Genomic DNA, 11,655 nt, shown 5'->3' with positions numbered 1-11,655 from the left:
TGCTTTGGGCTTTTCATCGCCACGTCACAGAAAATTTCATCTCGAAAGCAAAATTATGTGGCAACAACCAGTTTAATCCAGCAAAAAAAAATTGAATTTAAAAAAAAAATTGATATTTAAAAAAAAAATAATTTATATAAAAATATTATATATTTATTCATATTTTCCTTTTATATTCTATTTTTAATTAATATTTATAGTGTATATCATTATCATATAAAAATAATATATTCCTCTAAGTTTCAAAAGAATAAACAATTAAAGCAAGCAGCATAAAATTGGGTGAAAGGATGGATTCTCGACACTTTTTCGACAAGTAATATACTCTTTCCGGAATTTGCCCACTAGGCCCTATTCTCCATCTCAACTCACCGTCAAAGCCTACCTAAATACACCCTTTTTGGGGAATAAATTAGGGTAATTTTTAATTGGGTATTTGAAATATATAGCGAAACTAAAAAATTAATCCCTGATACGTTCTGCCCCGTTATTGTGACTGTTTTGCATGCGCATTTTTTGAATTATTATTGTTGATTTCGCAAGACGATGTGCGAATATGTCAATTTGGTAATGATGACACACATGAATTCAATGAATTTATTGTAGATGATGATGATTTGCACAGTACCTAAAGGGAGGGGTGGTATAAACTTGCGATATAAGCTTTAAATTATTCAGTTCTTTTTGTGATTTTGGAACCTCGATCTCCGATAAGAAGAATGAGTTTTGCTCAAATTCTGGAAACCTGCTGACAAGCATCCTATAAGCACAATTTTGGTTCTCAGTCTTCATCCACTCATCCAGTAGACTATGACCAGCCTGCTAACCTATATACACATAACAACATAAGGTTTACAAAATGATAACCACAGGCACCCTATAGCACAAGAATGCAGCTCTGAAAACATCAGCTTTCCTAACAGGGAAACCCAACTCATACACCATGCAAGAGAATCTGACTGCAGCATTAAAATGAGTCTTCACAATATATTGTGGCAAGTGGCAACCACTCAAGAGTCCAGCAAGTCAAGAAAATAAGGAGCACATGATTACTTCAACAGAAGAAAGTAATCATTTTCATGGCATTCAGGAGATGAACGGTGACAGTACCTTGACTGATCTTCTATTGACAGCAGTCCAGGCTGTTGAAGATTCCAACTAGCCTCATGCTACATAGTCGCAAAAATTTGCAACCACGCATAGGCTTGTTCCTGCGCGGAAAATTTGCATGTTTACGTTCCATATGCTCCTTCCCATGAGTAAAATTTGTGTAATTCACTGCCAATCAAGCAATCCTTGAGGCAACCAAAGTAGAATGTGAGATTCAAGTTCTTGATCTTGACATCATGGAAGGAATCCAGTGGTGAACGCTCAAGCAAGATCTTGTACAGAGTAAGAATTTCTTTAAGAATAGCTGCAATTGTTGGGGGCCCACAAAATGCAGCTTTGATTAAAGTTTGCAAAATAAGTCTCGTCTTCCTTCCAGGCATCAAATGGTGATGGAAAATGAAGAGGACTTAAATCAGGTTGAAGTGGGCCACAGACAGGTAGCTAACTATAAATGATCCAACAGTTTCACACGACCAGCAGAAACTAGTCAATAATGAAGACTTTCTTAAATGGTGCTAGTTAAATTATCCCCAAAATTGGTGATGTTGGTTGCAGATCTATCAAATTCTGTAGAGTTTTCCTCTTTCCTTTGTAGAGTTATGCGATGCCATCCAACATTTACACTGCACTTTATGATTCAGAGGCACAAAGCTTCACTAGTGAGAGGTATAGAATGTTCCAATATGGCTTAGGATTGTTGATAGCATAGGAAATTTTCTAATGCTGAAAGAAAAACTGTAGTATAGGGAATTTTAGATTGGAGAAGGAAAAAGTGTTTCTGGGAGCCTTTATCCCTGTGTGAGTTAATGATGTTTATCAAGCTGAGCCATTGATTTGTCTTTTTGGTGGGGGGTACTGGGCAACATGAATATTTAAGATTGTTTTTGTGTCGGACTTGGTAATCAGAGCCCTTGACAACTACTTCTGTACGGAGTCCTAGATATATAACTAAGCCGATGATATTACAGAAGACCGAAGGAGCTTCTGAAATTCCAGTGATATAAGACCTGGCAACGACAGGTTTAAGATAAAACACTGAAAACCTACACAAACAAGTTCTCTTTTCCAGTATAGTGAAGTGAAAATGATTTCTCAAGTCTTTCCAACCAGACAGATTTTATAAATTTTTTCATGGGTATCACACTTAGCCAAATGCATCATACCATATAGGATACATTTTTTTTCCATTGAGGATACATGTTCTGTATCTCAGATGAAGAAATTATAAGACTTAGGGACTGTTTAGTTTAACTATTAAATACAATTGATAGCTGTTAGCTGATAGCTGTTACTGTTAGCTGATAGCTGATAGCTGATGATAACTGTTTTATGTTAAGTATTTGATAAAATTATATTTAGCTGTTGCTGTTAATATGTGAAATGACTAATAAGGGTATATATCATATAATTTATTTAATTTTTAAATAAATATAAAATTATAAATTTATTATATTATATTATTTATTATATTATTAAATTAAATATATAATTATTAAATTAATATATTATATTATTTAAATAAATATATAATTATTAATCTATTATATTATATCATTTATTTTATTATTGAAATAATAAAATAATTATTATTGTTAATAGAAAAATTTATAATTAATTTTAAATTTTTAGATATAAATAAATATTTTATATTTTATGTTATTAATAAAAAATATTTTAACAAAGTTAAAATACATTAATTAAAATGTTAAAATTACAAATAAAAAATAAAAATATTAATAATATTAATTTTCAAGTTAAATAAAAAAGAATAATATGATCAAAATAAAAAATAAAACTAAATCAGATATCAGCTGATGAAACTGCAGCTGATGGAAATCATATCAGTTGCCCATCAACTATCAGCTCTATTTTTTTAAACTTGCCAAACACTATAATTTGCCTGTTTAGTCCATCAGCTATCAGCTGCACCTAACAGGTAAACCAAACACCCCCCTTAATCTTGGTCTTGGATAAGTTTCTAGACGATTGCCAGTTCCCAAGTATGAACAGTGTGTGTGTGTGTGTGTGTGTGTGTGGAGGGGAGCAGTCAAAACAAAACACCAGATATGAACATATGGTTTCAGCCGTCTTAGTATTTTTGTAACATGAAATGAGAAAATAGCAAACTAAATACTATTTCAACTAATCAATAAAGCCAATAAGCAACCAATATATATACATATATATAATCATGAAGTAAAAAAAACATGCTGCAGCGTAATTTCTGATCCATAAATAAGCTAGACATAAAGGAAAATGCTGGTTGCACATCCATAATCATAAGCCAAAACCAAGCAGATGCATTATGCTGATGCAATGTAATGACGGTATCTTTTAATCCATAAAAAACGGATGTCACATGTTTAAACTTCAAGAAGTAAAGTCCTTAAAAGCCAGCAACATATATAAATCACAATCAAGTTCCACCAAGTCAGTGTGCTTACTCATGCCCACTGCAATTTTGCCATCTAGTCAAGTAAAACTTCCTGAAATATGATACTTATTTACAACGTGACTAATTGTGCTTTAACAATGTGCAAGGAGATAGCACTGGACTAGCAGTAATAGAACAGTGATCAGGTGTTGCCGTGTCAACCCCAGGCCCTTGCATGTAATTCGGGATGTTAACAGTTTAAACCCCCTACTTTGCCCACCCTTCAACCCAGAGAGAGAGAGAGAGAGAGAGAGAGAGAGAGAAGAGGAGGAAGAAGAACAAGCAGATTGATTTAGGAAGACCATGGACCCTTGATGAGCTAAGGCCTTCATATTTTTTTAAGGATATGTTTCAGAAAACATGCTTAAGATGAAAGATAAAAAAGAGTTCAACCATTAGAGGCTAAGCCTGATACAGGTTTGGAATAGTGAAAAATGATTACTGAAATTCCTAGATATAGGCCAAATAGGAGTACTAAAGGCATTAGGGACTAAAATTAGGAAATTACATATGATTTTGGGATTTGTACGATGCTAGAAAAATTGATAATTCTTGGAATCAAGAAACGTTAGAGAGAGAGAGAGAGAGAGAGAGAGAGAGAGAGAGAGGCTAAATTTAGGCTTGCTGTTTGGTCAGGGATTGCTGTTTACATGTCTCAAGTAAACATTCAAAAGAAAATCACATCTTAGAATTTTATGCAACTAAAGAATTGGGAAAAATAGAAAAGAGAAAGAAAAGCACTGATGAAATAAATAAACAACATTAACACAAGTACGGCAACTGACTTATCTCAACATTAACCACATCCCCATTTCCATATGTTTGAGAATTTGAAGCCTAAACGACTGGCATAAGCAGTGACTCATCTCAACATACGCCTTGAATTCTAATGAAATTCTCATCTCTAATTGTCTCTTTTAATGGACAAACATGACACTCCATTTCCCAATATTTAGATGCCAAAAAGCGTGACAGCTGCACATCATCACATTCACTTGACTTGGGTATCAGTGCACGTACAAAGTCAAATATTATTGCAAGATACTTGACATGACATTCCACCATTATCTCCACGTGCAAGCCCAAAGAAACACTTTATTAACTGCGCTGCCCATTTTCGCAATGTTCAAAAAAGTGGAATAGATGCCCAATAAGTTTTTCTAACTTCAACAAGTCCCATAAGATTAAAAAGAGAATAGCAGATAATGTAGTAAAGCTATCGGCAAACTTCACTGTCCATCAACATGATTATTGAACCCAAATATAAGGGTATAACTACTCTAACCATGCAGTTGTAAAAATCTTTGAATAGTCATTTTATGATCACATTTTCCTTTTTTTTTTTTTTTCTCTTTTTGTCGCCTCATTGTGTTAGTAGACAATCATAACTTCATATACAAAGTATTCATTTTTCACCGGTTTCTATTTATTTGAATATTTCCAGATATTCACACCTTCAAAATTGATGAAACCTTATCTTGTGAAGTGAGGATAAATAAAAATGAGCTCTATAGTTTAAGGCTTTTTTGCAACTTAAAATAAACCAGATTCAAACCAATTCATGCCAAACGAGAATATCACAATAACATCAAGGTGGCAAGAAGAAGATATATCACAAGATGAAACTGATTGAAAGACCAATTCCAAGATTCACATTGGCATTTCCTCAAATATGATGCTCATGACACAATCATTTTACTCACAGGTATACTAAAAGCATCTTTGAACCAATAAAAAAAACCTAAGACATGAGGACACAAGTCACGGGTTTAAAAGGCTCAGACACCATAACCTTAAAAGAGTCCCAAATCAAATACTTCTGTCAACGGGAGAATTAATATGAAAAATGTTATATTTTCTCAAAGCAACTTGCAAAATGGTAGCTTAACCACAAAACAAGTTTGCCAGAGACAATAAAATTTTTTAAAGAAGTTACTGGATGAGTATTGAGTCCTAAATTTAGGAATGGCAAAGAAAATTTTAGACACTGATTTAGCTATCACACACAAAATAATAATAATAATAATAATAATAATAATAATAATAATAATAATAATAATAATCGATTGCTTCAATAACATGGAAATCCAAAGAAACCCTAGAAGGCATACAAAACTCCAAAAAAAAAAAAAAAGAAAGAAAAGAAAAGAAAATTCAGTCTCACTTGTCTCATCAATCATCAAATATAGAGCCACAAAAAATTCAACCTGATTATTGAATTTCATATGTAAACTTGTACCGCTATTACTATATGGATAAGAAGGCCAATTGCCAAGAAACAAAAGACAGGACAACCAAAGAACAATACATGCAATTGATTTATAAGCATAAATCAAATATAACATTTTTCTTAACAATTCATTGATAACTCAAGTACATTAGCGCACCAGATGATAACACAAGAAGTTGATGAAATTCAAACACTCAAGGTTATACAAATACAAATACAACTCAAATTGGATATTAGACATACCAATTCAAGGCAATGCAGTGAGTCTGGCCTCAAACACAAATCCCCTCCAAAGCCCATCTCCACCCCCCGGCGCCCCATCAATCCACCTCCAACAATTCTTTTCTCCACCACAATCAACCCATAGCGCCAATTTGCCCACCCTCTTGGCAGAGAAACAAACTCTATCCCCACCACCAAACACCTTCAACTTACTAGACTCCTGGAAACACCTGTACATCTCCACAGGCATTCTCCCAGCCTCTTCCCATTCTAATCTCTCCAAATCCAACCTCAATATCAATATCGTCGAACACGATGGGTTCAACGAGAACGTCGATTTCAAACCTCCAACCATCAACAGCTTATTCCCGTTCCCACGAACCAAACGAGGCCGTTTTATGATATCGAAGAGATCCGCCCACTCGTGCTTCTCCAAGCAAACCCAGTGGTTTTGATTCGATGAAGACGACGAGGACGACGATGTGCTGCTGGTTTTGAGGTTGTTGGGATAATTGAGACTAGAGAGTTTGCAAGTAAAGAGCTTCCATTGGGACCTCCAGGGAGACCCAACATCGCATAAAGCAAAAACCGAGTTCGAAACTAAAATTGGGCTTCTGGGTTTTGATGGGAGATTTGAAGAGAAGGTTAGCCACGAATTTGCGTTCGTGTTTGACAAGTATAAAGCCGCGAGTTCCATGAGTACCATGACTCGGCTCGCCGAGTCAACCAGGACAGCGCCGTGTCTCGACCAGGCCGAACCCAGCTGAGGTAACACCTTGAATCGGCCAGTCAACGGATTGCAAACCACGAGCGACTTGCTTGACTCGGTCGAGTTGGGCGAGTCACCCCATAAATAAACGAGTCCACCAGCTGATGCCACAGGGTGAGGAGACCTGAAAGGTAAAAAGCTTAGGTTAAATCTGAGCCACTGGCTTTGGTCAGGGTCGTAAACGTGAAGGGAGGGCAGAAGCGACAGGTGGCTATGATGACGGTGGTGGTGGTGGTGGTGGTGATGGTGGTGAGGGGGCCGTAGAGCAAGGAAACGCAGAGGGGGTTGGGTGGAGATAAGGTCCAAGAAAGAAGGTGAAGTCAAAATCTGATTAAAGAACTTGCAGACTGACCGGCAGATCATGATTTGTCGAAGCGGAAGAGAGGAGAAGATCTGGTGGAGCGTATCCTGGGGCAATCTGTTGATCGGCGACGAATCCATTTGTTTTGGATGGACCGGCGATGCAGCAGATCACCAAAAAAGGGAGGGAGACAACAGAGAAGAATTGGATGGGAGAGAAAATGGATGTGGTGTTGCCGTTTTGGAGCGACTCCTTGTCTGAGTTCATACAGTTAGCGCCTTTTTTTTTTGTCGATTAAAAAGTTGTATTACTGGGAAGGAAACGGAGGGCATTAAGTCCATTGCAAGTAGAAATACAAAGCAGGCTCAAGGCCCAGAAGACAATGTTCTTTTATTAAAAAATAAATTATAATTTAGTTTCTATGATATAGTAATATTTATAATTTAATTATTATATTTTTAAAATTTATCTATTTAATCCTTTATATTCTAAAAAAGAACACATTAGGCCTTACCATTAATATCATGGTTAAATCACTATTAATTAGTGAGAAAGCCAAGCCTCTCTCATATCGCACACAACTCACCCTTGCTACTTTCTCAACAAAATAAACATAGAAAATCACAAATAAATCTCAACAAACAAATTTGAAAAATCAACATTAAATTTCAACAAACAAATCTGGAAAGTTAACAATACTTAATAAAATAAAATCCAGTCAATACAAGTATACAACTTAATAAAAAACGATAATGAAATTTGAATCGTTAAGATGAAGAAGGCACATCATCAAAGAAGAAGAAGAGGAGGAATAAGGCACATAAGCAATTTGGGATATGGGTAAAGATGTGAATCGCGAATTCATAGATGTGGTTAATCTATAAGAAGGATGTTTTGAGAGAAAGAAGAGGCATTTGAAAGGGGCGGGTTTAATTGTTAGAATTTGCTATTTTGTTTTAGTCAATAAATCCCTATTGCTAAGGGATTTTCAAGTTGTTTTGATTTGCTGAATTATTCTACAGATTTTTAGCTTTTGCTGTTTTTATAAGGCTATATAAAGCCATCTACTGCAATTCAATATATTATCTTTTTCTCTCATCTGTCTTCTATACTTCTTTTCTTTGTTTTCTAACATTTGGTATCAGAGCCTCCTTGAGAGGTTAGAAGTAGCAATCTTCTGAGATCTTATTTTCAACATGACGGAATCGTCTTCTTTTGTCCAACCAGCCATTCCAAAATTTGATGGGCATTATGATCACTGGTCAATGCTTATGGAGAATTTTCTGCGTTCAAAGGAGTACTGGAGTTTGGTGGAGAATGGAGTCCCTGCAGCAGCAGAAGGAGAGACTCTGACAGATGTACAAAAGAAGTCCATTGACGATCAAAAGTTGAAAGATTTGAAGGCAAAGAATTTTCTGTTTCAAGCACTTGATCGTTCTGTTCTGGAAACAATTCTGAAAAAGGATACAGCAAAGGACATATGGGACTCAATGAAGCAGAAATATCAAGGTACAACTCGGGTTAAGCGAGCACAGTTGCAAGCTCTTCGCAAAGAGTTTGAAGTTCTCCAAATGAAAAATGGAGAAACAGTAAATGAATACATTGCCCGAGCTCTTTCCATTGCTAATAAAATGAAAGCAAATGGCGAAGACAAGAGAGATGTTGCTGTGGTTGAGAAAATTTTAAGGTCCATGACTCCTAAATTCAATTATGTTGTTTGTTCCATTGAAGAGTCTAATGATACAAGCAAACTAACCATTGATGAGCTGCAAAGTAGCTTGCTTGTACATGAACAGCGTATGAGCACGCAAATTGATGAGGAACATGCCTTAAAAATTTCTCATGGAGATCAATATGGAGGACGAGGCAGTAGTGGACGAGGTGGTCGCGGAAGAGGACGAGGCCGGCAAAATTTTGACAAATCAAAGAATGCTTAGTGTCACAAACTTGGACATTTTCAATGGGAATGTTTGCAGAAGGAAGTGAATTTTGCCGAGGGACAAGAAGAATTGTTGTTGATGGCATATACAACTACAGGTATTGCCAACAATGAAGACACATGGTTTCTTGACTCCGGGTGCAGTAATCACATGTGTGGAAAGAAAGAATATTTCTTTGATTTTGATGCAAATTTCAGAGATTCTGTGAAACTTGGCAACAATTCCAGCTTGCTTGTCAAAGGCAAGGGCAACATACGATTAGTAATGCATGGAATAGCACAAATCATCACAAGTGTGTTTTTGTTCGAAAAATAATCTCGAGCATTGGACAACTACAAGAGAAGGGTCTTGCCATTCTATTTCAACATAACAAATGCAAGGTTTATCACTCTGAAAAAGGCCTAATTATGGACACAACAATGTGCTCCAATCGAATGTTTCTTTTCAATGCAGTCACTCAACCTGTAAACTCTGCTTGCTTCAACACAATTACTGAGGATACAACACAACTTTGGCATCATCGATATGGGCACCTAAGCTTTCAAGGCTTGAATCTTCTTCAACAAAAAGACATGGTTCATGGCTTACCACAGTTCAAAACTCCTTTAAGGCTATGCAAAGATTGTCTAGTGGGCAAGCAACACAGAGATCCATTTCCAAAAAGGAGTAATTGGAGAGCTTCCCGAATTCTACAACTAGTCCATGCTGATATTTGTGGGCCAATCACGCCAATTTCCAACAGCAACAAGAGGTATTTGCTCACTTTTATTGATGATTTCAGCAGAAAATTATGGGTGTATTTTTTGATTGAAAAGTCAGAAGCTCTTGATGTTTTTAAGAAATTTAAAGCTAAGGTTGAAAAAGAAACAAATCAGTTTCTTCAAGGCTTGCGCACTGACCGTGGTGGGGAATTTACATCTCAAGATTTCACTAATTTTTGTGATGTTAATGGTATAAATAGACAATTAACAGCTGCATACTCGCCGCAACAAAACGGAGTCGCTGAACGGAAGAATAGGACCATCATGAACATGGTTCGCAGTATGCTTTCAGGAAAGGATATTCCAAAGAATTTTTGGCCTGAAGCTGTTAATTGGGCAGCACATGTTTTGAACCGGAGTCCAACCTTAGCAGTGAAAAATCAAACACCCGAGGAAGCATGGAGTGGGGTGAAACCTTCAGTTGAGTATTTTAGAGTTTTTGGTTGCATTTCACATGTTCATGTTGCAGATAATAAAAGAACTAAGCTGGACAGCAAGAGTTTTCCTTGCATTTTGTTGGGTGTAAGTGAAGAATCAAAGGCTTACCGCCTTTATGATCCTACTTCAAATAAGATCATTGCAAGCCGTGATGTTGTGTTTGAAGAAGACAAAAGCTGGGAATGGAACAAGAAAAATGAAGAAATTGTTGTACGTGATTTGGAATGGGGCGTCAGTTCGGTTTAACCATTTTTTTCTCTTCAAAATCGAACCGAACAAAAATAATCGAAATTTTTATAATGTAAAATCGAACCGAACCGATTGAATTTTAAAATCAAATCTATTAAACCGAATTGACTTGATTCAGTTCGATTTTTCGATTTGAACCAAATTCTGCTCAGCCCTAGAAGTGCATATACACGGAGAGTATTCAATAATTTGCCCATCCTCCCTCTTTTTTTCTGTCCCGATACCCTTGTCGCTTTTCTCCCTTCCTCCTTTCTCACTACCTCTACCCATCACCTGAAAACCATCACCAAACTTTCCCCTCCTTTTGGCGACCCCCCCAAACCAAACAAAACTCAAAACAATGTAGAATAAAGGGAGAACCGACCAAAGGTTCATGAAGAGCTGAAGACACAGTTGAAAATAAGCCTTCCCAACATCGAATGGTTGTCCCGCTAGTACCATTCAACTCATCAGTGCTTAGGGAGTGTGTCCTAACCAAGGGTAGCCCCAAAGAATGCCAAAATTTATCGATATCGAAAAAGAGAGAAAATTGACTTTGTTGCTTTATTATGTGATTCCAACCAAACCATCGACCTCAGCTTTCTTTTAGCAGCAACGTTACTTGTTTTCGTCTTTGGAAAGTCACAAAGAGCCATGGACGACAGAAATTGATTTGCCCAATTTTTTATGAACATCGGTGCATTTCAGAAAATGGACACCATTTTTATGACCAATTTTAAGGAAATTGTACTAGAATTCCGGTAGGATCTTAGGGCATTTCTTTGATTACTTAGTATTTATTCCTTATGGTGTGAATCAAAGAAAAATACCAATCAAGCATCCAAAGATGATTAAAGGCATTAAGAACAATATAAAACTTTAAAAAAATAAAATTGATTTAGTTTAATAAATTAATTAGAGTATCAATCCAAGCTACATCAATAACAGTAGCAAAGAATTTAGTTCATCATAATTGCAGATCTAAACACAAGTTTAATTGAATTAAAATCCAAAAGTGTCATCTAAGAATCAAATCTAGGAATTTAAATCAAAGAAGCAAGGGAAAAGAATAACAATGATTTCGTACGGGACACACTCCCTGAGTGCGTCTCCAAACCCATCACTCACCCCCGAGTGTCTCAAGTCCAAATTGCGAGAATTTCACGACTTACTTCACATCTTCAACGGATGACACAAACCCGTAGGTATGCCTCGTATTTTA

At 36.2% G+C, this 11,655-nt stretch overlaps 2 protein-coding genes and 1 long non-coding RNA gene across 4 annotated transcripts; 1 reads left to right on the top strand and 2 right to left on the bottom strand.

Annotated features, from left to right (window-relative positions):
• Positions 1-706: 706 nt before the first annotated feature.
• Positions 707-2,388, bottom strand: LOC131174788 (uncharacterized). The gene is made up of 2 exons (XR_009145005.1): positions 1,111-2,388; positions 707-827 (listed from the first exon to the last, which is right to left on the bottom strand). It is a non-coding gene; the product is annotated as an uncharacterized LOC131174788 (long non-coding RNA).
• Positions 2,389-5,872: 3,484 nt separating this feature from the next.
• On the bottom strand, positions 5,873-7,458 carry LOC110636017 (SKP1-interacting partner 15). 2 transcript variants are annotated; one of them, XM_021785527.2, is made up of 2 exons: positions 7,118-7,458; positions 5,873-6,889 (listed from the first exon to the last, which is right to left on the bottom strand). In XM_021785527.2, the coding sequence occupies exons 1-2, from the start codon at positions 7,204-7,206 to the stop codon at positions 6,022-6,024; spliced, it is 957 nt and encodes a 318-aa protein (XP_021641219.1). In that variant the 5' UTR covers positions 7,207-7,458; the 3' UTR covers positions 5,873-6,021. The 2 variants fall into 2 exon arrangements, with proteins under 2 accessions (XP_021641219.1, XP_021641218.1); XM_021785526.2 differs by having other exon boundaries at positions 5,873-7,455.
• Positions 7,459-8,262: 804 nt separating this feature from the next.
• LOC131174639 (uncharacterized) lies at positions 8,263-9,003 on the top strand. The gene has a single exon (XM_058138395.1). It carries the CDS (start codon positions 8,263-8,265, stop codon positions 9,001-9,003), a length of 741 nt encoding a protein of 246 aa, XP_057994378.1.
• Positions 9,004-11,655: the final 2,652 nt, after the last annotated feature.

The sequence above is a fragment of the Hevea brasiliensis genome, chromosome 16 (genome assembly GCF_030052815.1).
Source record: "Hevea brasiliensis isolate MT/VB/25A 57/8 chromosome 16, ASM3005281v1, whole genome shotgun sequence".
Lineage (NCBI taxonomy): Eukaryota > Viridiplantae > Streptophyta > Magnoliopsida > Malpighiales > Euphorbiaceae > Hevea > Hevea brasiliensis.
The sequence above is the reverse complement of the archived record's forward strand: the minus strand, read 5'-3'. Positions and strand labels throughout refer to the sequence as shown.